General features: G+C 56.7%; 1 protein-coding gene and 1 long non-coding RNA gene across 5 annotated transcripts; one reads left to right on the plus strand and one right to left on the minus strand.

The window, feature by feature from the left end:
- Positions 1-4,844: 4,844 nt before the first annotated feature.
- LOC116781218 lies at positions 4,845-10,730 on the minus strand. Its single transcript, XR_004354814.1, has 2 exons — positions 10,605-10,730; positions 4,845-4,998 (listed from the first exon to the last, which is right to left on the minus strand). It is a non-coding gene; the product is annotated as an uncharacterized LOC116781218 (long non-coding RNA).
- Positions 10,731-10,943: 213 nt separating this feature from the next.
- On the plus strand, positions 10,944-27,186 carry DNAJB5 (DnaJ heat shock protein family (Hsp40) member B5). 4 transcript variants are annotated; one of them, XM_032675997.1, is made up of 4 exons: positions 10,944-10,995; positions 17,936-18,180; positions 20,436-21,034; positions 25,189-27,186. In XM_032675997.1, the coding sequence occupies exons 2-4, from the start codon at positions 17,970-17,972 to the stop codon at positions 25,420-25,422; spliced, it is 1,044 nt and encodes a 347-aa protein (XP_032531888.1). In that variant the 5' UTR covers positions 10,944-10,995; positions 17,936-17,969; the 3' UTR covers positions 25,423-27,186. The 4 variants fall into 4 exon arrangements, with proteins under 4 accessions (XP_032531888.1, XP_032531886.1, XP_032531889.1 ...); XM_032675995.1 differs by lacking the exon at positions 10,944-10,995 and adding an exon at positions 13,655-13,785; XM_032675998.1 differs by lacking the exon at positions 10,944-10,995 and adding an exon at positions 15,512-15,622.
- Positions 27,187-27,703: the final 517 nt, after the last annotated feature.

Here is a 27,703-nt window from a genome sequence, read left to right on the forward strand (position 1 = left end):
ACAGCCAGGAGTCCTGTCAGTTGAACATATATAGGATATGACAGCAGGACCATGGCCCAGGATGTTGCGGGAAAGGGAATTGAAGAAGGGGCTATAAACCAGCATGATTTCATGTCCATATGTTTAACATGGCTTGATGACTTTATAAATTTGGTGGCTAAAACACCACCACAGACATACGAGGCTGCCATCAGATCATCCCTCCATCACCCTGAGCACCAGGCAACGCCAGGGGACCACTGAGCAATGCTGGGGGCAACACTGGGCATTGCCAGGGGAAGCACTGAGCAATGCCAGGGGATCACTGAGCAGTGCCAGAGAGAACATGGGGCAGTGTCAGGGAGGCACTGAACAATGCTATGGAACCACAAGGAAATGCAAGGTGAGCACTGGGCAAGGTCAGGGGAGCACCGAGTAATGTCAGCAGAGCACTGGGAAACATCAGGGGAGGACCAGGCAACTGGTGAGCTGGATGAGCACTGCAAAACCAGTGACCTGCCAGGACCCAGCCCTAGGGACTTCCACCCATCACACCAGCTCCCACGGGCAGCAACAACTCTGTCACTGCTTGGCCCCTCTGAGCTGGCCTGTGCACAGCAGGTCCCTGGGCTGGTAGCAACGTGGGATTCAGAGGCCACAGCATCACCCTGGCTTTATCTCCCGTCTTTTCATCCTCAAAGCAACCTGACATCCTCTTCCAGTACCCTCAGCGTAGCCTGGCAACGGCAGTACCAGCATGGCAACAGCTGTACTGGCATGGCAACGGCAGTACTGGCATGGCAACGGCAGTACTGGCATGGCAACACGGTGGAGGAGAGACAAAAACGTCTGCTTCTTGGAACAGCAAAGCTGCCTCGTCTCCCCTGGATACATCCAATGGGCTGTGGGCACCGGGATGATGGACCCTCCTCCTCTCCCCATTGCCCAGCATTACGTGAGATGAGTTGCTGGGTCTCAGCCTGGGTTTTACCGGTCCTGGCATACAGAGAGCCACGGCAGCAGGCATATGTTCTTTGTGGGTCCCCATGGGGGTAGACACATAGCCCCCCTTACCACTTCCAGAGCAAACACCTAGTTTGAGGTGCACAAATTTGTGAGACTTGGGAAAATTGTTCCTGTCTCTTTGGCTGCCAAGGGCTTTTCCTGCAGCAAGTCCCTCTGTCTGCTGGGGCAGACCTGCCGTTCAGGGACAGCCCTGCCCACGGTGAGAAGAAAAGACGCTGGCATCCATGAGACATTAGGACTGCCCCCCTCATCCCATTCAGATGCGGGGAAGTGTCCCCGGCAGCAGGCAGGGAGGGCAGCCTGAGCATCCCCCTCTGCCGGGTAAGGAGATCCGGCGGGGCATCGGAAGTTACACAACGCTGCGCTATGCGGGCAAGGCAGCGAGCACTGCGGGGGCGCGCGGCAGCCCCCACAGTGAATTCCCTGACGTGGCAAACATCTCCCGAAGCCCCCTCGATGCCCACCTGCACACGCAGGCAGGAGCCCACGCACATACGCAGGCAGGAGCCCACACGCCGGCACACGCCTGCCTCTAAAGGAAAAGCCTCGCCAGAGCCAGAGCTGAAATAGTGAATTGCCTCATTCATTCACCCTCTCCGGAAGCTTTGCCCGTACATGCAAACATACGCGCAGGGAGACATGTGTGGCAGACACGTGCGACCACCCCTAAGCCCTCCAGGAATTCCACCCCACCCCCCTCAGCCACTTTCTTCACCACCCGCTCCAAACTGAAGTACAGTCTGTATCCATGCATGTCCTGACAGGCAAACCCCAGCTCCGCAGGTGGGGACCCCTGACTGGAGCAGATTCATGGCACAGTGGGGTGTCCCATGTTCCTTGGTGGGGGCGGAAAGCCCCCAGTCCCAAATCAAAAGACTCTCACATGGGACATTCCCCCTTAGCACGCACGTAAGCATTCCCAGCCATGTTTGCTCCTATGAAGGCTCAGTGGAGCCCCTTCTACAGGGATGCTACTGGAGCAAAAACCCCTCTGGAGTGGCCAGACAAATCACTCCACCGCCAAAATCTTGAGCCAGACCTGTCGGGAGCTGAGCAGAGCCTGACACGTGCATGGCATGGGGCACATATATGTGCCAGACATGCCCAGCGGCACACCCAGATGGCAGATGCATAGACAGAAACCTCCATTTCTGTGCTGGAAGGTCTGGCCCGGGTTTGTCACCCAGGAAACGCTCCCCTAAGACACACAGGCTCACAACACACACTCATGTGCAACCCCAGGCAGATGCAACATGTGCCCCCACGTTTGTGCCCCCACACAACACGCTCCACCATGCATGGGCTCTGCTGACCCCATTTGGGGGTTCAGCACACACGGGTCACACACAGGCACAGCCAGGCAGCAGTGGGACAGAGCAATGCCCACCTGTGCCCCACCATGGCCCTGCTCTGCCAGTGTGTCCTTACATAACTCCAGCTGAGTGTGGGACAAGCGACCGCACCAAGGAGGGAGATGGAGCGGATTCAGCTCATTTCTTTTCCTAGAATAATTTCGAGAACCATGAAGTGGCCGAGAAAACATCCCATCTCCACACTCCTCCCACTCACTTGGCAGCACCCAGCTGTGGTGCAGCGGCAGCAGCCAGCACAGTGTGTGCAGCATCCACAAGCATGGCATCAGGTCCTGAGACCCCTTCCCAACCCAGCAGGCAGGTCACACATCCTGGCATCCACAATGCTCAGGTGTCATGACACATCTCTAGTCCTATTCTCCCTCCCCTTGTACAAGAGGGAGACACTGATGTACCCGCAGGTGTCCCAAGACCTGCATGACAGGTGCCCAGATTGGTTCCCCCTCTAATCGCACAGACACGTGTCAGTGTCTGTGTTGGACAGGGAGCACTTGCTGTAGTGTTGCTCACCTCAAAGTGACGCAGGGATTCAGGCACTGGACACATACCTCAAGGGAGCAAAAGCGTCAGCACCTGCATTGCAGCCTGACCCTGCCTGCCCCCTCAATGACTGCTCTTCCCATTTGACTTTGCGTATTTGTATTTTTCCTCAGCCTTACCTAGAATGTGATATCAGACACGGGGGCTTGTATCTGCCCAGACTGCTCTTCCTCCTCCACGAGCACAGGTCATTCAGTACCACTCCAGCCTGACTGGGGCTATATAAAGAGGGTGATTTGCCAAAGAAGAACCCTGCCACCATCATTGTGTGGCAGCAATCCCAGGTTCCCATTGTGCAGCTCAGCCCCTCTCCCCATGCCCAGTACACTGAACCTTCTGTGGTTTTGTTCCTTTCCAGTAGCAGCAGTTTCTCCTCTCTGCCTTCCTCCCACTCCCCATCCTCCAGGCTGTACTTTCAATGCCACTGCCCTTACTGAAGGTTGAAGCAAAGCAAGGAATTAGTTTGGGACTGATTTTCTGAACATTAATTCTTCCATTCTCATGTGGAGACGCTGCTGCTCTCCTCATTTGCTCCCTAATTACACAGCACTGTAACTTTTCCCTCTTTATGCTCTCTCTTCCAGCAAGTCAGAAGGGAGGGAGTTGCAAAGTCTTATTTTCACCATAACCCACCACCATCCCTGACCAGGCTCAGATGTATTTGCCTTGTGGTGGTCCTGACAGAGACAATCCTAAATGGCTTTATCTTGGGGCCTGGCATCACATGCCAGGCTGAATCCTCTCTGCTGTCCTCACCATGGGAAATGGAATGTGGCTTTGGGAATTAGAGCCCCGGTGCTCCAGATGTAGGCCACATAGCTGGCCAGCTCTGCTTCCAGGCATCTTTGCATCCCTGGGGATCTGGCCTCTCTGGAGCCCTGTCTCATGGGGCTGCTGGACAGAGTTGATGGGTGCTGGGGAAGAGCCAAACCCCCTGCTCAGTCCACTGACCTGGGTTGATAGGAGAACACAGAGCTTGTTGTGCTCTTGGGGTGTCCCCTCATGTCAGCATTACAAAGGGGGATGTGGCAAGCACAGCCCCGAGCCCAAGCACTGCCACCAGACCTCTGAATCAGAGAGACATGAGAAAGCCACTTGACTTGCAGATGGTGACCCACACCACACTGTTAACCGCTGCCAATTTCATACACCACCCCCACCTCCTGTCTCATCTACCCATACTCTGCCTCCAAGCAAGAAACAGGCAGACAGGAAAAGCTTCCTTGCTCCAGCCTCCAGCCAGGGGCACCAGATACTCAGCCAGCCCCTGCCAGTATCCCCAGCTCACTTACTACCACATCCTTCTCAGTTCAACCTCAACACTGGCTGGCATCTCAGATTCCTGATGAAAAGCTCTAGGCGAGACTGTTCCCTGCCAGCAGCAGGCAGTGACCTGGAAATCTGCAGAGCCACCACAGGATAGGCACAGTGCCATACAGCAGGTCCAAGGACTGGAAAGCACAAAGGCCCATGAGATTGAGTAGAGATGCCCAGGGCCAGACATGTCTCTAGCTTCACATGTCTCCGTTTGCTTGTGAAGACAAGACAGGGCATCCTCCAGCACTTCTGCAGGGGTCCTTGGGGATCTTCATCCTTTCCTTTCTCCTCTGTACATGGATCCTTATGCCTTTACCCACCTACCTGCATAATCTTGTTGGACCAAGGACATGGGATACTGAGGAAGGAGCAAAATCAAAGAGATTGCTAGTTAGGGCTATGGGAAGGGTGGGAAGCAACCCAGCACCACTGCAGCACCAGTGGAATCTTCTGCCCTCAGAAAAACATCATCTGCATCCCTCTAAGCATGACCTGCCATGGGCCAGGGCAGACACAGGGAGGGAGGTCTGGGAGGCAATGGAGAAGAGCCAAGACCAGAATAAAGGCAAGCCAGCCCCCTCATTCAGAAAACTCTCCTTGCAGACAACCCCTGGGACAATTTTAGTTTTATTTCAGAGGTCACATATTTGGTAGCACCACAGAGGTATGAAGCTTCCTACAGCAGTCAACTGAGCACCACTTTGTGTCCTGATGATCTCATCACAGCTAACTTGGCACATTATGAATTAGATGCCAGGCAGATCTGCAAAGGAAAAGCATCAGATGGACACACTCCTAGTAGATGCAGCAGGGTTTTTCTCCAGCCTGGACACTACCCACCACCTGTGACCTTCAGGGATGGCATCCCTGCTGGGAACACCTGGGGATGCCCCTGCTGAGGAAAGTAGGGACTCAGGAAGTTTCCAAACTTGCCTAAATGATCGGGTGGCTGGAAAGACTAGAAGGGCTCATTGTGCTTGGCACCCAAATGCAGATCAGAAATAACTTGGTCAAAATGTAACTTGGAGAGAGATATCCCCAGGAGGAACCAAGTGCTGCAGGACGCCTTTGCTGAGGAAAGCAGGGCAAAGGCTGGAAGCTGAAACGAAGCCAAGCCAAACTCCAGCATGCGTCCTCTACAAGCAGACGGGTCCCCAGAGGTGACTGAAGCTATTTGGACTCCCTGGCACAGCTGGTCTCCATTCCAGGGGGATGTGGGGGTCAGAGGTGAGCGGCAAGGAGGATGCCAGGGCTGGTGGAGTGCTGCTGGCTCTCAGTTACCATTGCCCTGCCTCACTGGGAGCATCTCAACCAGAGTCCAGACTCTCCAGATTTTGGTCCGATGCCTCCTGCTGATTTCCACAGCAACCTGGGACAAATTGCCACATTCCAGCATCCCAAAACTGGGGGGGACACTGCCTTTCCTCTCTCACCTGCTTGGACCTGGGGCTGGCAGAGATGGCTCCACAGGGGGATTTCCCAGCCCACGCACCCTGCATGCCTAGTTTAGACCTGTGCATTGGTGGCTCAGGGAAGGAGACAGCGGGACAGGTCAGGATAAAGCACGGTGTCCAGAGACAGGATCTGCCTAGTGGAATCTTGCTTTTCCCGAGGCTCTGCCCCAGAAAAAGCACTGCAGCATCTCCCATACTGCCCTTTCCTCCCACTCACTCTTGCCCTCAGGACTTGGCTGCTCCAGCAGAGCCTGAGCACAGGTGGGGACAGCAGGGGACTGGAGAGGACTGAGTCCTCCCACGCACTGTTGCCCACTGCCACTCAGATCCGCCTGCATCCCCAGCGTGGGTGGTAGGAGAGCCCTGCTGTGTTCATCCACGGGGGTTGGCAAAGGTCAGCCTGGGATGAGGTCTCCAGCAAGGGCTGCCAGCCAGCACTGGCTGGGAACCACTTGAGAATAGCGGCAGGAAGGGAAAAAAGAAAGAAAAAATAAATAAATAAAAGGAAAAAAAAGAAAAAGAAGAAAAAGAAAAAATAACCCAGCTGGCAGCACAGACGCTGCCGGGAGAGGAAGCGGCAGGTTGAGACAAGGACATGGCTCATTATGCCACCCCCGCAGGTGCAGAGCGCCGAGTGGAGCGGCCGGCTCGGCTGCCGCCGGCGGCGCTCGTAGCAGGGAGGCAGCGACCACCGTCCTCATCCTCTGCCCCAGCCCGGGAAGGACAAACCGAACACCATCATTATGGCTGAGAGTGGCTTCCACCCCCTTCCTCCCGCATGCCCTGGGAGGCCAGGCAGGCTCTGGTGACACACAGCACCACGAGGACAAGAGATGCTCCTGGAACAAGCTCTTCCATTGCTGCAACAAGTGCCCTTGGTGATTTCCAAGGTCAGCCTGTATAAAGCCCCAGGTAGCATACTCTGACCTTGTGGCTGATCCTGCTTGCAGCACAAGGCTGCCAGGGGACCATTCCTATCTGGATTATCCCATGCTCAGAGCTGGGCAGGCACAAGACTCACCACGTGCTTGGGCCACCAGCACAGCCAGGGCACTTGGGAGCTGGGGCTTTCCTCAGAGGACAGGCCAAGGGGCTGGATGAGCCCCGAGGAAGGAGGTCCCCATGTCTCCAGGACAGGGCTCACCTACACAGACAGCAGGAACTAAGATCCAGGCCTATACTGGAAGGTGATCCACCAGCATCTCCTTGGAGATGCATCAACCTCAGATCACAGCCAGGACCCCAGCAGACAGGGAACAGAGCACTAATCCAACAAAAAAAACCCTGGGCATGGATTTTTTTCTTGCAGCCCTTTCCTCCTCCTGCAGCTCAGGGTGCTGGAAAAGGCAGGCGACATCTCTAAGGATGGGAACAGGCAGGAAGGAGAGACAGCACCGAATGCGTGGGCGCTGCTCTCGCCGTGGAGAACAGAGCGCAAACCCTGCTGCTGCCAAGCCCAGTGTCCTCAGATGCATCTCCCAGCTCCCCCAGCCACAGCCACTGGAGACTTCCCTGTGCTGTGCCGAGCGGGGGAGTCTAAGCAGGACAGGGGAGCAGCGCAGCGAGGAGCCAGCACCTTGCTCCTGCCCCGTCTGCTCAGCTGTAGGAACATCACAATCCAGCTTGGAGGAGGTGACAGCAACATGGGAAAGTTCTCCCTCAGAGTGATATGGCACTCAGGCAGGAGATCGAAGAGCTCAGTGGCCTTGCCCTCTGCTCCAACCTTCAGATAACAAGTAACGACGTTTCAACACAAAAACAGCCCAGGCTGCAGTTTCCCACCTCCCCATCCCCTCTGGGACAAACAGCCAAAGCATCTGGAAGAGCTGAAGCTCCAGAATACACTATGCTGCTCACTCCTGGACCCTGGGGATTTCCCACACCAGAACCACCATCACTGGCTCACCAGCCCTTGTGGATTTCTCTTTTCAGGAATTTGTTCAACTGTCTCTTGATCCCAGACTAGTTTCTTACATCTTCCCTCCACCACTCTACCTGAGTGCCTCAGGAAACATGCTCATGTCCAGAAGGGTCACTGCCTCTTCCCACATGAGATGCCCCCTTAGAGGAACTTGAGCAACCCTTTCTTGCTCACCTTCCTTCCCCCCGCTGCACAGGGTTTTATTATTCCCCATCATGCCTCCCTCAGTCATCTCTTCCCCCAGACGGAAGAGAGCCAGTTTATGTAATTGTTCCATCTATGGAAACGGCTTCGTACCTTTAATTATTCCTGCCACCCTTCCCTGCACTTTCCCGTCGTGTCTTTAAAAGGGTACGGATGTGCCAGCAGGGAGACAGGCTGTGAAGGAGGCGCAGTTTTGGTTAAAACACCCTCTGTGTCCCGGAATGGAGGCTGTGGTCTGCCCTGACCCTGCTCCTGCCCAGTGGGACTGCAGTCAGGCCCTGGCCCAGAGCCCTTATTTGTCCCTGGACAGGCTGCACACCAAGCAGATCATTTGTGAGTGCAGGGACGGCCAGCACCAGCTCCCCCACCCCGGGGCCTCCAGCGCTCCCGGCAATAAAAAGGCCGGAACAAAAAGCATTTGCAAGGCCAGGACATGGGCACGGCGCGGGACACGCAGCATGAGCCCCCCTGCCGCGGGTACGGGGACAACAAACAACAGACAGCAAAATAGATGGGCAACAGTAAGTGCTGGTTTAGTACCACGATGACTCAGCCGCTGCACTGGGAGTGTGGAGGGAACTCCGAGGCTTCCAGCTCGCAGGAGGTCCACAGACGGTTCATGGTGGGAAAGAGGTAGGTAGCCCAGGGACTGCTCACACCCTGCCTGGGGACTCCAGAAAATCAGAGACCCTCACCCAGGAAGGACAGGGAGGCCAATGCTGTGATCAAACTACAGGGGACAGGCAAAATATGAACTCAGAGTGCCCTGTTCAAACACCTCACCAGTAAGGGGAAGTGCACAGAGGTTACAAAAGGACAAACACCTAAACAGCCTCAATCATTCACTGCAGTGCTCAGCTTCACCCACAAGCTGCAGCACCTGGAAGACCAGCTGCTTCCCCCCTTGGCCTATGGACAGGTGTGCAGGCAGGATGCTGTGCCGAGAGGGGCCGTGGTTGCACACCAATGTGGTCGCTCGACAGGTCCAAGAGATGGGTTTTCTTGAGACCGGCAGGTTTTCTAGGACAAAATCCAGGTCACGGGGTCCGGACAGCTCCTCCAGTCAGGAGTCACCTTGCTCCAAGTCTAACCCAGGCTGGGATGCTGGAAAGGTCAAGGGGGAGACTCACATGGCAAAACCCCAAACACACCCCCACCTCAGAAGGGGACACATGACAGGGCTCTGCAGAGGGACAGCACTGGCAGCATGTCTGGCTCAGCTACACAGCTTCCCTGGAGCTGGCCACGGCTGCTGTGGAGCTGGGATGCACCGATGTCAGATCAGAGGCTGTTTTAAACACAGCCCCTGAGCCTCACAGAGGACCCAGGCTCTGGAGTCCCATGGCTTTTTCATGAGGAAAAAGCATAGCAGCCCTCACAGCCTCACGTGGCTGAAGCATCTCAGCCACCCCCCAGTGAACCTTGTGCAGCATAAAGAGAATGGTCCTGTCGTGTTGGGTGTTTGATCCGGGTATGGCACTGTCCTTGGGGAGTGGGCACTCACCAATCATCCCCCTCAGACTCCTCAGACCTCCCCACAGTATCACAGAATCAATTAGGTTGGAAAAGACCTCTGCGATCATCAAGTCCAACCTATGACCGAACACCACCATGGCAATTAGAACCAACTGCCTCGTCCAGTCTTTCTTTAAACACCTCCAGGGCCGGTAACACCACTACCTCCCTGGGCAGCCCATTTCAGCATGTGAGCCTTTTGTGAAGAAATTCTTTCAAATGTCCAACCAACCTAAACCTACCCTGGTGCAGCTTAAGACTCTGTCCTCTCATCCTGTTGCCAGTTTCCTGGGAGAAAAAATGGAGCCCCACCTGCTACAACCTCCTTCCAGGTGGTTGTAGAGAACAATAAGGTCACTCCCGAGTCTATTCCTCTCCAGGCTAAACACTCTCAGCTGCTCCTCATAGGGCATGAACTTCAGACTCTTCTCCAGCTCCCTCGCCTTTTTTTGGACACGCTCCAGCACCTCAATGCCCTTCTTGAGTGCCTTCAGGGGCTCGCTCTCCCTCCTGCCCCTGCCAGCCTCACATGGAACAGAGCACAGAGGGCTCTCGGGATGCCCTGTAACCCCACAGCACAGCCCTGCTGGGGCTCACACCATGCACCAGGACAGATCCAGTGCCTCCCAGATGCCTTCTCACATTTTCCGCCCTGGGTTCAGCCTTCCCAGCCCTGCAAAGCACCTCCAGGACCTTGAACCTATTTCTGCACAGAAGGGCAAGGAAGCTGGGGAAGAGACTGGAGCACAAGTCCTATGATGAGCAGCTGAGGGAGATGGAGGTGTTTAGCCTGGAAGAGGCTGTGGTGACCTTATCACTCTCTACAACCACCTGAAAGGAGGTTGTAGCGTTGTGGTGGTCGGTCTCTTCTCCCAGGTAACAAGTGACAGGACAAGAGGACATGGCCTCAGGCTGTGCTGGAGGAGGTTTAGGTTGAGTATCAGGAAGAATTTCTTCACAGAAAGGGCGATTAGACACTGGAACGCACCCAGGGAAGTGGTGGAGTCACCGCCCCTCGGGGTGTTTAAGACCAGGCGTGGCACTCGATGCCATGGTCTAGTCGCCGTGGTGGTGTTGGGTCATAGGCTGGACTCGATCATCGCAGAGAACTCTCCCAACCTAATTCATACCGCGATGCTACACCACCCCAGCCCTGGCTGTGCCGGTGCCCTGGCGGACGGCCAGCCTCTGGGTGGGTGGTGTAAGCTCGGCTCCCAGCCCCACACGGTGGGCGCAGTGCCCCCAGCCCTATGACAGCCCCTCGCCCCCACTCACACGCCTCCGTTCTGAGGGCGGGGGTGGAGGGGGGGGGAGGTGAGGCGCGGCGTCCCGGTGACGTCACACCTTTCCAGAAGATTCCCCCCGGGGATCCCGCCGCTGCGAGCGCGCGCCGGGCCAATGAGCGAGCGCCGACAGGGCGGGGCGGGCTTGAACTGGCCAATGGGTGGCGGCGGTTGGGAGGCGGGGGGGAGGCGGGCGGTCGCGCGGCGTGGCCACGCCTCTCCTGAGGGAGACAGCCAATGAGCGCGGCGTGTCGCGGCGACGGACAGCCCCCCAGGCCAACGGGGGCGTGGCGCGCGCGGGCGGGACTCCCCTGACGTGGCGTGCGGGGGGCGGGGGCGGGGGCGGCCCAGCGAGCGCGCGGCGCCCCGGGACAGCGGGAGCGGTGAGTGCCGAGGGGCGCAGCGCTGCCCCCCCCGACCGCCCCCGCCACGCCACACACACCCCCCGGAGCCCCCCCCCCGAAGCCCCCGCAGACCTTGCCCCCGCCGCACAGCGAGCCCGTGGGACCGGCGGCGGCCGTCCCCTGCCCCGGGGGGTGTCACTGTGGGCGTGGGGCGGGTCAGGTCCCTCTCCCTGGGGGTGACGTTGTGGGGAGGGGGGAGGTTGGACCTCTGCCCCGGGGGGTGACAGGGTGTCCCTGTGGGACTGGGGTGGGGGGGAAGCCCCCTGCCCCTTGGGGGTGACAGGGTGTTCCTGTGGGATTTGGGGCGGACACGCCCCCTGCCCCTGTGGGGTGACAGCGTGTCCCTGTGGGATTTGAGGGGGACACACCCCCTGTCCCCGAGGGGGTGACAGCGTGTCCCTGTGGGATTTGAGGGGGACACACCCTCTGTCCCCGAGGGGGTGACAGGGTGTCCTTGTGGGGCTGCCGTGGGGTGACAAGTTGTCGCTGTAGGGCTGGGGGGGATTTGTCACTCTGCCCTTTGGGGTAACAGCGTGTCCCTATGGACTGGGAGGGTCACGTCACCCTGCCCTATGGGGTTGGGGGTTGTCAGCCTCTCTGTGTCATGGGGTAACAAGTTGTTGCCATGGGGTTGAGGGGGGCAGTCCCCCTGCCCACTGGTGTGAAAAGTGTCTTTGTGTGACGGGGGGGTGCAATCCCCCTGCCCTGTGAGGTGACGGAATGTCGCAGTGGGGTCATCCCCCCTGCCCAGTGGAGTGACAGGCTGTCACTGTGGTCCTGCTGTGGGGTGCCGAGTTGTTGCTGTGGGGCTGGGTGGGGGTCAGTCCCTCTACCTGTAGAGTGACAGGATGTCACTAAGAGACTGGAGGAGGTCAATCCCTCTGCCTCACAGGATGTTGCTGCGTGGCTGGGGGGTCAGTATCACTGCCCTGTGGGGTTATAAGGGTGTTGCTACAGGGCTGGGGGCGTGTGTCCCTCTGCCCATAGAGTGACAGCGTGCCCCTGTGGGCCTGGGAAGGGGCACTAACCCCCGTGCACCCATGGACTGACAGTCTATCCTGATGTGGGGGTTAAAGCTTTGCTTTATGAAGTGACTCTCCGTTGGGCTGGCAGGATCAGGCCCCCCTTGCCTGAGAGATGACAGGGTTTTGGTGACAGGGTTTTACTGTGGGGCTGAGAAGGGGAGCTGACCCCCTCTGTCCCTTCATGGATGGGGAACACAAGCTAACTACCCTGTCCTGTCACCATGGGGTGACATAGAGTCTCTGTGGGGCTGAAGGTGGGGGAGGAAGGATATATCCACTCTGTGGGGTGACAGACTTTCTTGGTGGGGCTGTGGGTCAGGGTTAACTGCTCTGCCCTAGGCAGTGACCACATGTTCCTGTGGGTCTGAAGGGGGAGGCAGGAAGGGGTTAATCCTCCTGCCCCATAGCAGTGGCAGTGCATCCAAGTGGGGCTGGGAGAAAGAGGTTAACACTTCCACCATGGGGCTGCAGTACAGCCCAGTCGGGTGGGAGAGGGTGATGAAGTGGGAATTAATCCCTTTCTCATGTCCCACTTTGAAGGGAATAATGTGCCCTGTTTCAGCCATATGGTGTGGTCAGGAAGGGGTTAAAACCTGTCACTGCCCTGCGGAGGGTACCAGTGTATCCCAGTGGGGCTCAACTGGCTGATGAGAAAGTGGATAACATCCTCCCCAGGTGTCAGTAACAGGGTCAGAGGGACCAGCATGGAAAGGGTTAACCCCTGTCCCCAGTCAAGGTGGCAGTGTCCACCCCAAAGAGCTGGCAGCGAGATGGGGAAAGGTTAACTTGCTTTCCTCTTGGGGCCGACATCGAGTCCCAGTGGAGCTGGATTGTGGCAAGGGGTCACCCCTGGACACATATGGGTCAGTGGACTGGGTTGCAGTGCAGGGGCGAACCCCTTCCCGTGCAAGTGACAGCTCCTCACCAAGGCACTAAATGGTCCACCCCTAAAAAGGACAGCGCTTGTGGGCTTGGGAGTGGGGTTAACCCCATCCCAGTGAAGTTCTTAGCTCCCCAGTGGGGCTGGACAGGGGACAGGGAGTGGTGGTGTGTGCAATGAGGGTGCTTAACCCCACCCCCACACCACTGTGAGCACCCTGGTGGGTCTGGAAAGAGGGTACCCTAAATGGGGGGGCTGCACAGGGGGGCTTGACCCCATTCCCACACCAGTATGAGCACCCTAGTGGGGCTGGAAAGAGGGGATCCTGCTTGAGGAGACGCTGGTGAGGGAAGCTTGACCCCATCCCCGCCCAGGAGCCAGCACTAGATAGGTGTGGAAATGGTGGACCCTGTCTGTGGGGGATGGTGAGTGGGGCTTGACCCCATCCCCACGCAGGAGGCAGCACCCTGTGGGCACGGAAATGGGGGACTCTGTGAGGAGACGCTGAGCGGGGGTCCTGGTCCGTGCCCACGCAGGAGGCAGCCGCCGACGGGGCTGGCAGTGGGGGCTGTGCCGACAGAGGCAGCGAGGGGAGGGTTAACCCCGTCCCCACGCAGGTGCCGGCACCCCAGTGGGGCTGTCGGTGGGGAGGGGGAGGCGGGCGGTGCGTGTGGGGGCTCGGGGAGGGGATGATTCATTGCGGGTAGTCATGACATTGCTGCCTGGTTGCCTGCGGCTGCCATCCAGCACGGGCACGGGTGGCTCTGCCTGCCCCGGCACGACAAGATCCCCTCCAGCTCCCTGACTGAACCCAGGATACGCTGCCATGCCGGCCATCCTGCTCTTCTGGAGCCGCGCCGAGAGGTATGCGCTCCCTCGGCACCCGAAGCCCGCCGATCCCACCCGGCACTCGGAGCGCAGCGGGACCCCCGGCCCCCGGCGACGCAGCGGGATAGGGGCTGTCGCCCTCCCGGCATTTTCAGTTCCCGAGGGTGGGATGCAGGAGCTGCCTGGTGTTGTCCCGGCATAGCTGCCCAATTTCGGTGTGGAGCGTCCGGAGAGGATGCTCTCCGTGGCCCGCGAGTGGCGGTGACGGACGGGGGGACGCGGTGGCATTGGCTTTCCTTGGCGCGCCTGAAGGTGACTTCTCAGAAGTAGGTTTTTGCGCCGTGGGCTCGGGGGACGCACCGTCCCCATCCCGCTGCCCTGCCGTCGCTGGGAGCTCCTGGTCGGTCCTGGGCGGGAGAGCGGCGCTCAGAGCCCTTCTACGGGGGGACCGGTGCCGGCACCCGGTGAGGGGGATACAGGGACCCCCGCACATCCGAAGGGGAAAGCTGGGGAGGTGCACATTGGTTAACGTGACTTTTTTCCATATCAACGCCGCCCTACTTTTCTCCCTCCCCGATTCGCCTGGCGGGTGCACAGCCCTGGGCGTCAGCAGAGTCGTTTCTGGGGACACCGAGGGGCTCCTGGCTGCTCTCCCTGCTCCTCGGCGGGGGCTGCGCGGGGGACGTGCCAGTACCGGGGCTGCCGGGCGCCTTGCGGCAGCAGGGAAGGAGGATGCAGGAACTGACGGATTAAGCAGAAGTGTCTTAATCCGTCGGTTTAGTGAGAAAGCGTCGAGAAACCAATTAAAGGGAAAATTACAGCACGGCGAGCGACTCCATTGAAGGGTCTCTCCGCGCGCGGCTGGGAAGCGCACAAAGGACGGCAGCTCCCCAGCAGCACCGCGTCGACCAGAGCCCTTTCGGAGCCACCCTGGGAGTGAGGTCAGAGCCAACCGCGGCCGCCGGGCTGGCGAGGAGCTGCCCTTTGGGTGTGCCTGGGGAGCTGGAGGGGGAGGCTCGCCACCAGAGCATCCCTTGTCGGCGGCGGCATCCCCGGCACGAGCCGGCACCTTTCTCCCCGCCGCCGTCCTCCCACCCTCCAGCGCCTCCCGGCCGGGCGCACAGCACCTGCCGGCGCCTGCGGACAGCCGCGATGTTTAAAATAAAACTAGAGCCCTTAAAAATGACAGCTTGGACTATGAATGTGTTCGTAAAGTTTCGGTAAGTGGGTTTCCGCCTCTCGACCTTGTGTCCTCATTAAGCCATCAGCGCCTGTCTCCGGCATCCCGCGGTGACCTTGCACCCCGGGATGGAACAAAAAAACCCTGGCCAGTGCCGCTGCCGGGCTGGGTTTGTTCCCTTAGATGACTGCCGAGCGGAGGGATTATGTCAAGCGATCGCTATTCAGCTGGCGCGCTCACCCAGCGGTTGCTCGGGCTGATGTCATGTGCGGGGCCGGAACAAAGATTTATTCTTTATTTAATTATTTTTTTCTTTTGGTGTGGTTGCGAGAGGAGGATGGAGGCTGGGCTGGCTCGGCAGTGCCAGGGGATGCCTGTGGTTTTCTAAGGCAGGGTGGCCGTGGCTTATCCAAAGGCGTCTGCTTTGGGAGGGAGATGCAGGAATGGCTTTTCCTGGCTGAAACCCCCCACCGCTCCCGAGGGGGTTAAATGGGAAGGCAGGAGAGGATGACTGAGCAGAAGGGGGAGAGGAGCGGTGGCAAGGCGCAGCTGATCCCAGAGAGGTGGGAGGGAAGGAGGGAGGCTCTGCGGGGACAGAGTCGTGTTTTACCACCATTGTGCATGTGAGCTGAGCCTTGGGAGCGTGCCTTAACCCACCGGGTCACTCGGCAGCACCTGGTCCTCTCCAGCACGGTAAACCGCGGCACCGGGATGCATTTCGGTACAGGAATTCCCCCCTCCCTATGCCCAGCCGGACAGAGGGCTCTCTGGTCAGGAGAATATCCTTGGCAGGCATCCCCAAAGACCCCTCAGTTGGCAAGACCAGAGATCTTTCGGGGGGCAACAGCATTTGCCAGAACAGGATGTATTTTCATGGGAAGCCTGTTTTAATGTATTTTCATATTTTTCGTGGAGTTTTGGCTGTGTGACGGGGTCCCAGTGGTGCTGCCGATTTGGGCTGCGCGGGGTCAGAGCTGGACACTGTGGTGCTTGTGGGGGGACAATAGAAGGATTGTCACCTCTGTTGCCAGAGCCAGGGTGTGATGGGGTTGCCTTCAGTGCTGCTTGGTTTACCCTCGCTGTGGGAGGGTCAGCATCAGCCAGACAGGGCCAAATCCTGATCCCGGTCCTGGTGCTGGTCACAGGGAGCCCCTGTCCTCCACTGGAGGCTGCTGTGGGGAAGGGAGGCGTTGGAGTGACCTTTGTGTGGAGGACATTGACAAGTTAGCTCTTGGCACTGCTGCCTGTTGCTCAACCCAGGGCCTCCCACAGCCCCACGGGGAGGGGAGGTGGGGGTGGGCACGGGGCAGAGCATCCCCCAGCGCCTGCGTGGGCTGGGTGCTGCCGGCGACTCTGCGCGCAGGAGCTGCCACGAGAGACGCTGTCGGATGCTCCTTACGCCCCCAGGGACCTCCTCCCACCTCTTCTGTGCCCCTTGAGCTGCTGCACGTGTCTGCAGATGCCTGCATCTCCCCTAATTTAGCCTTAGCCCCCCTCACCATCCACAGCAAAGTACCTACTCCATGGCTGGGGCAGAAAAGAGCAGAGGTTGATGGTTTGGATGGAGGTGGCCAGTTTCCAAGGTGGTCATTGTCCAAGACGTGGCCCAAGCAAAGTGTTGGATGCTTGGTGTGGATGCTAAGGGGTCTCTGTAGCACTGTAGGGATGGATCCTGGGGGAGCACAGCCACCTTTGATTGAGCTGCTGTGGTTGAGAGCTCCAACAGGATCTCAGGGATAGAATAAGAGTGGGGAAGAACATCTGGTAGCTTGCATGGTGGTGAAGAAAAGGGCGAAGGCTCACACCCTGTGCCAAAATCCATGTGCTGGAGGGGCACAGTGGGCTGAGGCTGCTCAGGGGTGTTTGGGCAGGGTGAAACCTGGACTGTAGCAGAGAGCAGGATGCGAGCAGCAGAAGAGCAGGGAGTCTGCTGGGACAGTGCCTGGGAGGAGCAGGGCCAGCAGCAGGCACTGAACTGTGGTTTGGGGAGTGGGGGGGCAGGTGTTTGCTGTCAGATAACCAAAGGTCGAGGAGCAGTGGGAAGCATGTTTGGAGGAGCATGGGGTTTGCTCAGCCTCTGCCTGGAGGAGCAGCCCTCCCTTCTCCTGTGGCTGCTTCCTGGGTCGGTGCCACTCCAGCAGCGTGACTTGGGGATGAATTACGGCCACCGGGTTTTCCATGCCTTAGTATAGGCATAGGCATGGCCACGGCCTCGGCCCCCGCACGATGGAGCGAGTGAGCCCTGGGTTCCTGCCTTACTGCAAGAGGCAGTTGGAGGCTCTCGGGGAGTGCAAGTCAGGCTAGAAAGTGTTGGGTTTTTTTAAAACAAAAAAATAAAAAAGCCCTCCCACCATCACAAGATGTTTCTGTCTAACGGCTCTTTTCTCTCTTCGCTAAATACAAATTACGGCTCTGACAGCCGGAGGCGCTTATCTCCAGCTGAATGCCAATTGCTTTCAGGAACAAAATGTTTGAAGTTCCTCTAAGGTGAAGGCGCGGTATGGTCCCTGCCACTGCTTTCAGTCTCCAAAAACCTGCTGTCATCACCCCGACTTGAGTCTCAGGTCCCCAGCTGGGAGAGAACCAGGCGAGGGGGTGGACACAGGCCGGCAGCTACATTTAGACATAGCTCAGCCCTCCTGACTCAGCCAGGGGGGGACGGACAGGGATGCAGTTCTGGCCTGACGTTGGCAGTGGCGTGGCCCCTATAATAGTGCCGTGCCCCGACTCAGGCTCTCTCTCCCTGTCAGCCTCGGAGATGAGTCTGTCTATCCCTGCTGTGGGGCTCAGAAGGGTAGAGCCAGAGCTGGGACACCTTCTGGCACCGGGGCTCTGACCTCTAGTGGGAAGCGTGGACTGGAGCCGGCTTTGGTGCTGCTGGCCAGCGGGACGCAGGGAGCGTCGGCTCCGTGATAAGTGCGTGCCAGTGCCAGAGTGTGCCGGCCCCCATCCCTGGCTACCCCAGGGCGATATTCACCTTACGAAGAGCTGTCTTTCTGCTTTCAGGAATAAGTACTCAGCTCCCGGCAGTGTTGCTGTCATGGGGAAGGACTATTACAAGATTTTGGGCATCCAGAGCGGCGCCAATGAGGATGAAATCAAGAAAGCCTATCGGAAAATGGCCCTGAAATACCACCCTGATAAGAACAAAGACCCCAATGCCGAGGAGAAGTTCAAGGAGATCGCAGAGGCTTATGATGTCCTGAGTGACCCCAAGAAACGAGCCGTTTACGACCAATATGGGGAGGAAGGTAAGGAGATGAGCACTTCCCACTGGGAGGCAGCAGTGTGGGGCTCAAATTGGTTTTGCAGGAGAGGGAGGGTTTTCACACACAGGTGTTCCACTGTTCCATGTCTGTTCCTGAAGTGGGACTGGTAGCCACAGAATGCGGGAGACTGAATGCTCCACAGGCACCAGAAATCACTTCTCATCCCCCTCCTCCCCGGGCTGCTCCACTTTTCCAGCCTGCTGCCTTGCTTCCTGTGGTGGCTGGGCTTCTCCTGCCCTCTGTCCCAAAACCCCGGGTGTGGGCTGAGAGATGGAAGTGGAAGGAGCTCACCTCCTGCATCATACCTGGGGTAACTCATTAGCTACTTTTTAACTGACCTAAATAAAGCACCAGAGAAGTATTGCTTTTGCCCACATGCCCCCTGCATTTGGGCACTGGTCCCGCTGTCCTTCCCCGGTACAGGCTGACCTACTGGATTCAAAGCTTTTCCCAATTTAAGTAATAGGCCCTTGTTTTGAAACCAAGAGGCTGCTGTTGTCTGGTGGTTGGCATGGAGGAGGAGGAGGAGGAGGAGAGCTGCTCCAACGCAGGCAGCCTTATTAGTCGAAGATGGAAGAGCACAACCCCATTCAAGGAGAGTGCTGAATAGCATCTGCATTAATCAGCCCAGGACTTGGGTGCTTAAAAGAGCAGGAGGTCTGGCAGGAGCAGACTGCTGGATGGAAGAGACAGCCCCTCTTTCGGGCAGGTGCATCCCCTTCACAGGCCACCAGCAGAATTAACCAGCGATGGGTTAATTGTCTACCCTTTAGTTATGTCAGGGCTATAATGGGTGCACCAGGCACAGTGATTTTGCCACCCTGTAAAATGAGAAGAGACTGTCTCAAGTGGGAAAACAGCTTTTCCCGGGAGGCCTTGATGAAATCGGACCCCACTCATGCTGGCGTCATGGGATTAAAGGTGAAACCTCCTGGCTGCACAGTCCATTAGGGACAGGGGCTCACTGTGGATTTGGCAAAATCCCCATCGCCTGCAGGCATCTAAAATAAGAGTGAGTTAAGGAAGGAGGGGAGAGCCCACCCTCATTGCCCCATCAAGTTAAACACCTTCTCCCCCCTTGCCCCATCAGCATTAGACGAGTCCTGATCCGTGACCCCACACACCTTTTGTTTCCCATTTTTTAGAGCAACGTGTTGGTGATTGGTATTTTGAGGAGCTTCTGGGTCCCACAGGCTGTGATGGGCAAGGTGAAGCAAAAGCCCCTCTGACCCACCCAGAATATTAACTTCGTCAATCAGAAGAGACCCCCAAACTTGTCCTGCTGTGAAGGGAGGTGGGGGCATGGCGCAAGGGACAGCCTGTCAGAAATAGCCCTTCACTGTCACTGGCATGCCCTGAAAATAGTCCCTGAGCTTGGCTTGGCTTAACCCTTCCCACCCCTCCTGGTCAAAAATAGCCTTGCAGAGCGTGTGTGACCTCTTGTGGGGGGGCACTTCGAATGTGCCTTGGGACCTGAGGAGAGTTGCAGTAATATAAGGCTCCTCCTAGGTCTGGGACCTAGGAGGAGAGTTTTCCATGGGAAGGGTTGCCAAAAATCCAAACCTGGATCTTACCTGGTGTTTTATACAGTCGGTATGCAGGAGCTGCGTGCCGACCTGGAGGGTTGCTGACTTCCACCTGCTCATAGAATCATGGAGGTTGGAAAAGGTCTCTAAGATCATTTAATGTAACACTGCCATGTTCACTACTAAACCATGTCCCCAGGTGCCACGTCCACACACCTTCTGAACACTTCCAGGGATGGTGACTCCATTACTTCCATGGGCAGCCTCTTCCAGTGCCTGACCGCCCGTTCTGTGAACAGTTTTTTTCCAATGTCCAGACCAAGAGGCAAGGCTATTGGGGCAGACAGGAGTGTGCTCATGGGGAAAAATGGACATGGGCTAATCAGGATATATTTTAAATTAAAATACTCTGAATTGGGTGGAGAAAGCCAAAGAAGCCCTTCAGTAGGGACAGAGGGGACAAAACTTGAATGGAATTTGAGCTTGCTGGGTGTAGGGGCAGGACTATGTGTCATGGATAGAGGTGGTGCCCGCCTGGCCCATGGTCTTCACAGGTGGCTAAGCTGGAAGGGGTGACCTACACACCCAGGAGATAGTGGAATAACTGCCTGCAGGCCACAGAGACCATCCTCCCATCTGGAAAGTGCAGTGCCAGCACAGCGTCCCCCAGCAGATGAGCCTTCATGTCTTATCTTCCCACTTCTCTTCCAGGTCTCAAAACTGGAGGTGGCTCTTCAGGTGGCTCAGGGAGCACTTTCCACTATACCTTCCATGGAGACCCCCATGCCACCTTCGCATCCTTCTTTGGAGGCTCCAACCCTTTCGACATCTTCTTCGCCAGCAGCCGCTCCCGGATGTTCAATGGCTTTGACCAGGAAGACATGGATATGGATGATGACGATGACCCTTTCAGTGCCTTCGGCAGGTTTGGCTTCAATGGCATCAATGGGGTTCACCGGCGGCACCAAGAGTCCCTGCACACACGGAGGAAGGTCCAAGACCCTCCTGTCATCCACGAGCTCAAGGTGTCCCTGGAAGAGATCTACCACGGATCCACCAAGAGGATGAAGATCACGCGCAGAAGGGTCAACGCTGATGGCCGGACCATGCGGACTGAGGACAAGATCCTAAACATTGTCATCAAACGGGGTTGGAAGGAGGGAACCAAAATCACATTCCCCAAAGAAGGGGATGCCACCCCAGATAACATCCCTGCCGACATCGTCTTCATCCTCAAGGACAAGCCTCACTCACACTTCAAGAGGGATGGGACAAACGTGATCTACACAGCAAACATCAGTCTTAAAGAGGTGGGTATAGGTGGTAAATCCACCAGGCTGGGAGGTGGCACTGTGTCATGGCATTTGGGGCCACAATGGGAGTCAGTTCCTCTCCCAACACTGAATAGGAAGGACCAGGTAGGTTGTGAGAAAGGAGCTACAGAGGCCAACTCCCTCTTGGTTTTGGAGATGCTCGACCTCTATGCCGGGTGTAGGACATGGATGCTGTGGTCCCTTGAGCCAGTACAGGTGGTATTTATCCATTTTTTCCCTTCTCCATATGTCTTGTTTTTCTGTTTTGGCGTAGGGTATTCACGTGTGGAACAGAGCCCAGATACTCTGTAGGAACAAGGGAAAACCCGCGTTGGCTAGCAAGAGTGATCCCTGCTCTTCTTTTATCTGAGCCTGCTGTGGCTTAGTTACTGCCCAGGATGGCACCAGGTGCCTCTCCCTGTGGGCAGAGAGCAGGGTCACGTGGAGGAAGGTGATCCCTCACCCTCCCTGAGCAGTGCTTTAGCTGTTTTCCTTGGTTCTGGCTTTCCTAAATAAGGAACAAAATAGATGAAATATCCAGGCAGCAAGTAAAACTTAACGCATCCAGGCTGCCAGTCCTGGAGGTCGTGGCCAGGCTGGGTGCATCAGAGCCAGCAATCTGTGTGAAGGTGGGAGAGGAAAGTGGAGATTACCTCAGTACAAGATGTGCTGTTCACTGCTGCTGCTGCTGTATAACTACCATATAATAAATCTCAGCTGGCAGCTGCATTTAACATTGACGTTTTTGGCAGCTGCCATTTGCTATTCCTTTCAGACGGTAGACGCTGTCTGTCTTCTTAATGAGCTGATTTTTTTTTTTTCCTTCCTGGAGGCAGATTTATGTTCTGAAGTGCGTTTAATAGAAATAAGCTCAATGGGCCAGACCCGAGGTAGGGAAACGTGAGCTTGTGAAGTGTACCAGCGAGTCAGGAGAGCTCTGCGGCGGCTCTGCATCCTAGCTGGGGCTGTGACAACGTGTACTGGGGGCAAAGAGGAGCCACATGGGTCAGGCAGAAACTGGGCACTCTTGGAGCAAACTCAGCTCCAGTTAAGCTGCAAGACTCAGGAGTTCAATTTCCCTCACAGTGTGAAGTGCAGAGGTTTATTCCTGCAGTGGCTGGTTCCTGTGGCCGATCCAGAAATACTTGGGAGAGAATGCCTTATTTATGGAGCCATACATGCCATATCTCAGATGTTTCCTTCTGTTTGTTCCCCTTATCCATAAAATTAACCCTGAGCTGTCTGTGCTGATGTCCAGACCATGTTAGCCCAGGTTTGTGCACTGCCCAGACTGGAGGGACTCTTGCCTAGAGTTGACCTTTGAGAAGCAACTGGAGAAACCTGTTCCAGCCTCACGTGCTGTGTTGCACCATAAGTGTTGAACACTTGTGATCTCTGTGAGCAAGGCCTGCTTGCTGGCATTGGGTTTGCATAATGCAGTCACAAAGTGGAAAATTGCTGGTCCAGGCAAAATTCCTCATTTCTTTGAGCTGGAATTTCTGTCCTTCCTCACCGCAAGCCCGACATGCTGAGTGTCCTCATGGAGCTGCTGGCCTGGCTGCCGTCCCTAGCCAGGGCTATACTCTGCTGCTTTTATCTTCTATGAGAAGAAGTTCCTTAAGTTCTCTGGAGCACGAGCAGGTGCTGAGACCTCCCCAGCTCTGTATGCTGCCACGTCAATATGTGATAGAGTACAACCTCTTCATTGCGTGAGCCTCTGGTCATAGCCTTGAGGACTCTCACCCTTCTTCCTTGCAAGGCTGCCTTTTTTAGCCTGAGCTTTAGTCTCTGCTGCTGCCATGAGAGAGCACAGTGCCAGCAAAGCTGGCAGGCAGTGGGTCCTGTGACCCCACTCACTGCTGTGCTGGAGGCCCCTCCCAGCCCCCTCCAGCCCTACTGGATGCCTGGCCAGGGCAGTGCAGGTTGCTTGCCACCTGGCCGCTGCAGAATCAGAGGTGTATGAGAGTTACTCCAGGGACTCGTCGACTTCCTTCCTAAAATTACAGGCGTGTGCCGCAGCAGGAAGCCGCGGGAGGGAGGAGAGGCGTTGTTCCACCAGCAGCTGCCTCTGGCAGGAGGCAGCGCTGCCGGCAGGGCCTCGTGCCCGCCTGGCTGCCAGGCTAACGCCTGCCCTCGGCACCATCCAGCTTTGCATCCTTTACCTGGCGTCACCTTCCTCAAAGCATCCACGCGTCAGCGCCCGGCTGAGACGCGACCGATGGCGACGTCCTCCCTGGCAGCTCCGCTGCGAGCGGAGGAGGACCCGGCGCTGACCTAGATAGAGCTATGCTCGCACAGCACAGCACTCAGCTATCAAACCCAGGGTGATTTCATCCCTAGGGATAAACCAAACCTCTTTCTAGGATGCGGGGTAGCTCCCACAGTGACTGGTGTTACTTCAGCAACCGGTTTCCCAAATGCCAGTGAAGTTGAGCAAGAGGAATGAAAAACAGGGACATACGGTGGAGGAGCGATCGCCTCGGATTCTTGCGTCTTGGCTTTGGGAAGGAAACATTAAGATCCCGTCTGCCTTCACTGTTACTGCCTGTTCTGCTCACATCCCTCTGCTTACCTCATCCACGTGTTCCCATAGGGAGTTCTTGTTCTTCTTTCCATTTTGTGTCTGGAGATGTCCTTTCACTGGCACATGTGTAGCTGTGCAGCCCTCCGTGGCACACAGCAAGTGGGCACCAGCGAACAGGAGGGCTCTGGCATCCTTGGGGGAGTGCAGGGCAGAAATTCCTTGATGCTGGGAGGTTGTCCTTTGTTTCCCTCCCACAACCTGCTGGAGATCAGCCAAGCACCTGCTGCTCGCACACAGCTGGCGATGGCATCTTCCTGCAGGCAGAAAAGCTCATCCCTGGAGGACAGCCTTCCCAGGAGGAGGCCTGTGCAGATGAGCCGTGCAAGGAGACAGCACCCTCTCTCCTGTTCTCTCATCAGAGACCCCCAGCCGGCTCTGGCACAGACCCTTCTGTGAACCCCCTGGTGCAAAGCCCTGATTCACCTGCAGAAACCATGTCCATCATCCCTGAGCCAGTGGCCAGCATGAGAAGAGATGTTTCTCCTGGTGCCTATTGCTGCTCTACCACTGGAGGCTTTTCCTGGGAAGAGGAATGCAGAACATTCTCCCACCTACCCCAGAAACAGCAATTGCATCTTCTCCCCCTCCCCTTGCAGGGCATTTTGGGAGGACTGGGACTCCCAGGACCCAGTTCAGGGTGGCAAACCTGAGCCAGCCCCCACATGAAAGCTCAGGGCTCTACCTCAGCAAACCACCCCCCACTTCCAGAAGCATCGCTCCGCAGTCCTCTCCATCAGCCTTTGCTGAAAGCCTGGAGATGATCCTGCCCACATGTACGCCAGAGCTGTCTGAGTTATTTAAGGACACAAGGATTTTCTTGCTGCATTCCCACATCACGTGGCTCGCCAATGCAGGCCGGCGTGTGCCTGCCGCGGCGCCCACCGCCCCGGCTGCTTCCGGAGGCTGGGGTACAGCGAGGTGGCACCCCCGGCACTGGCTCCCGGCTTTGCCATGGGGATGGGTGACCCATTGGCTGGTTTCCTAGGAACCAGCCCCTTTGGCAGCCTGGTTCCCAGGAAAGCTCAGTACTGTGCCATGGCCACACCATCATCCCACGTCAGCGTAGCCTTGTGGGGGCTGTCGGTGGTGGGGATGGGGCACAGGCTGTGCTATAGATAACCCCAGCGCCAGGCAGAGCTGCCGTGCTCCAGAGGGTGACAGCTGATGAGTCGTGGTGGCATCCCATGATCTCAGCTGGATTTTCGGCTGCCCGAGGCTGGACAGGTGCTAAATTTAGCCTGTCCTGTTGCTGTGGGTGGCTTGGTGCTTGCTGGTGGTGCCTCCTGGGGAGCCCAGGAGGAGGGGAGGGAAGTCCTTCCCCTGGTGAGGCTGGGGCACCCCTCTCCTGCATGGCTTCTGCTGCCCAGTTCATGGTAGTTAGACTGGGCTGGCACCAGCAGAGAGCTGGGCTTGCAGTGGTGAGCATCACCCCGTGCTCTTGGGCATCATCCAAAGGGACCTGGGTGGTTTAACCCAGGGAGCAACCAGTGGTGGGACAGGGTGTGGCTGTTGGGATGCTTTGGGGTGTCAGCCCCGTCTGATGGCGTGTCCCCTCTTCTCCCCTCAGGCCTTGTGCGGCTGCACAGTGAACATTCCCACCATCGATGGAAGGGTGATCCCACTTCCCTGCAACGACATCATCAAGCCGGGGACAGTGAAGAGACTGCGTGGGGAGGGTCTGCCCTTCCCCAAGGCCCCCAGCCAGCGAGGAGACTTGATTGTGGAGTTCAAAATCCGCTTCCCAGACAGAATAGCTCCCCAGACGAGACAGATCCTCAAGCAGCACCTCCCATGCTCCTAGAGCCCTGGGACTCTCCTCCAAAGCAGCAATACTCCAAACGCATGTGCCACAGCACCTGGCCTGCACAGAGCCAAGGTGCCACAGCACTTTTAAATGCAAAAAAAAAAGACAACCACCCCTCACACTACTTTCCCTCCCCAAAAAACCCACCCGACCCACCCCCCATCCATTCTTCTTTGCCAGTTTTCTACTCCAACAATGGGGAGTCTCCTGTCTGCCACAGGCTGCCAGACTTTTTCTTTCTCCCCAGAGGTCCAGCTTTCCTGCCTCGCGCGAGCGAGAGCCGTGGGCCCTTTGCCCTGGGAGGTGCGTCGCGTCGTGGGTTTTTTATGTCACCTGCTTTTCAAGCCACTCTTTCCACAAGAGGCTGGACTTGTCGGGGTCCAGCGCAGTGTAAATAGGACTCCGCAGGATCTGGCGTCCCCGCTGCTGGTTTTTCTCTTCCCCTCTTTGATACTTGCTGCTGTTTGGGGTCCCGGCTGTCCCGCGGTGCCAATTACTCCTGCCCGCGGTGGCCCCCCCAGTAGCCGGACTGTTTCTCACCTGGGACCACGGTACTGAGTCTGGCCGTGGCCCACTCTCCTGTGCCAAGCCTACACCGAGCCTCGGCAGTGCCAAACAACGGAGCATGTGGGGATGGTCCATCCAACCTCCTGCCCCTGCCTGGGGATGTCACCGGTGCTCGTGGGCACAACCTGCCTGCACCTGCTGCCCACAGGGCCCCAGCCAGCAGGAGGAGGGGGGAAAGCCCAGGGTGGAGCTTTCTTTTTTCAGATGTGTTGAGTTTGCATTGCTGCTTTTATTTTTTAAATACATATATATAGAGCTCATTAGATAAACTTCGTAAAGGTTTTTCTCTGCCTGTTTTGGGGATCCTGGCCTGACGCACCCAGGCTTTTTTGCAAGGGGGATGATTCAGCCACGCGAACAGCAACCCCCCAGAGGGGGAGTGTGTGTGCGTGTGGCACTAATCTGGGTGCAAAAGCAGAGCCAAGTGTGAGCAGAGTTGTGGGTTTTACTAGTGTTTCAGGTCAACCTTAGGGATTCTAATAAGAAGAGAGAGGCGTGTGTATATATTTTTCTACAGGGACAATTCATTCAGGAGGTGTTTCTGGACATCAGGGCGGAGCTGGGAGGTGCATGAGGCAATCTGCTTGGTGGCTCCATTTTCAAATACTGTATTTTTTTAAAACCTCTGGATTTCCATCAGGAGAATTTTTATATTTCTTACCTTTCTCGGCCCACTCTGCCTCATGCCAGTTTTTTTTCCCCAGAAAAGGGCTGCTATGGAGCGGGAGGCGCGTTCGACCTGGCTTTGTACAGCTCCTATTTCACCGCAGCACCGCCGAGAAAACCCCCCTGCCAAAATAATTCCCCCCACCCCGGGAATCCTTTTTTTGTTTTGTTTTGTTTTGTTTTTTAAAAAAAAAAAAAAAACTAATTCACTGACTTGAAATGGGGTGTCCTTGGGGCGGGGGGTTGTGCGGGGGGTGTCCGTGGTGTACAGCTGTACAGTGTCATCCTACGGGGCGAGGAGACCCTTGAGGAGCTGATTTAATCAATCGCCCGCTTCGGCCGGCGAGGGGATGCCACTGGCTCCCTCCACTGGTCCCTGTGGAGTTCGACAGTAGAGAAATCTGGTGGACGCCGTGAGCGAGAAGACAGGCCAGCGCGCAGATGCAAGCTGATTTGTTTTACTCGGTTTCAACGAGACCTGAATGTTTTATAGTGGGTTTTTTGTAATTTTTTTCTTTTTTTTTCTTTTTTTTTCTTTTTTTTTTTTTTTTTTTGTAATGTCAGTATTGAGAGAAATAAAGAAGTATTTTGAAAAATACACTTCCTCAAGGGTGTGTTGTGATGGGAAATGTCGGGGCTCTGTGCCAAAGTCATCACCACCGCCAGCCAGGGACCTTGAGGCTGGCAGGGAGGGGAAGAAGAAATTTGTTTGCAGGACCTTCAGGGCCTGATAACGAGGGGATGGGAACAAATACATGACCTGCTCAGTCACAGAAAGGCTGCTCCCCTTTGTACGTGGCCTTAGTAGTGCTGACCACATTGCAGGGGACAGGAGCAGGGGGTGAGAGCCTCAGTGTCCCCTCAGGGCTCTGGGTTGTGGTGACATGGGCAGTGGGAGGGTCAGCAAAGGGATCTCCTTGCTGGCTGCACGGAGGGGCTGGAGAGACAGCAGTGCCCATCTCCTCTCCAAGGAGCCCTGGGACAGGGCGAGAGGCTCAAGTTGCACAAGCAGCACAGCCCCTGATGATATGTTCTGCACAATATT

The sequence above is a fragment of the Chiroxiphia lanceolata genome, chromosome Z, assembly GCF_009829145.1.
Source record: "Chiroxiphia lanceolata isolate bChiLan1 chromosome Z, bChiLan1.pri, whole genome shotgun sequence".
Lineage (NCBI taxonomy): Eukaryota > Metazoa > Chordata > Aves > Passeriformes > Pipridae > Chiroxiphia > Chiroxiphia lanceolata.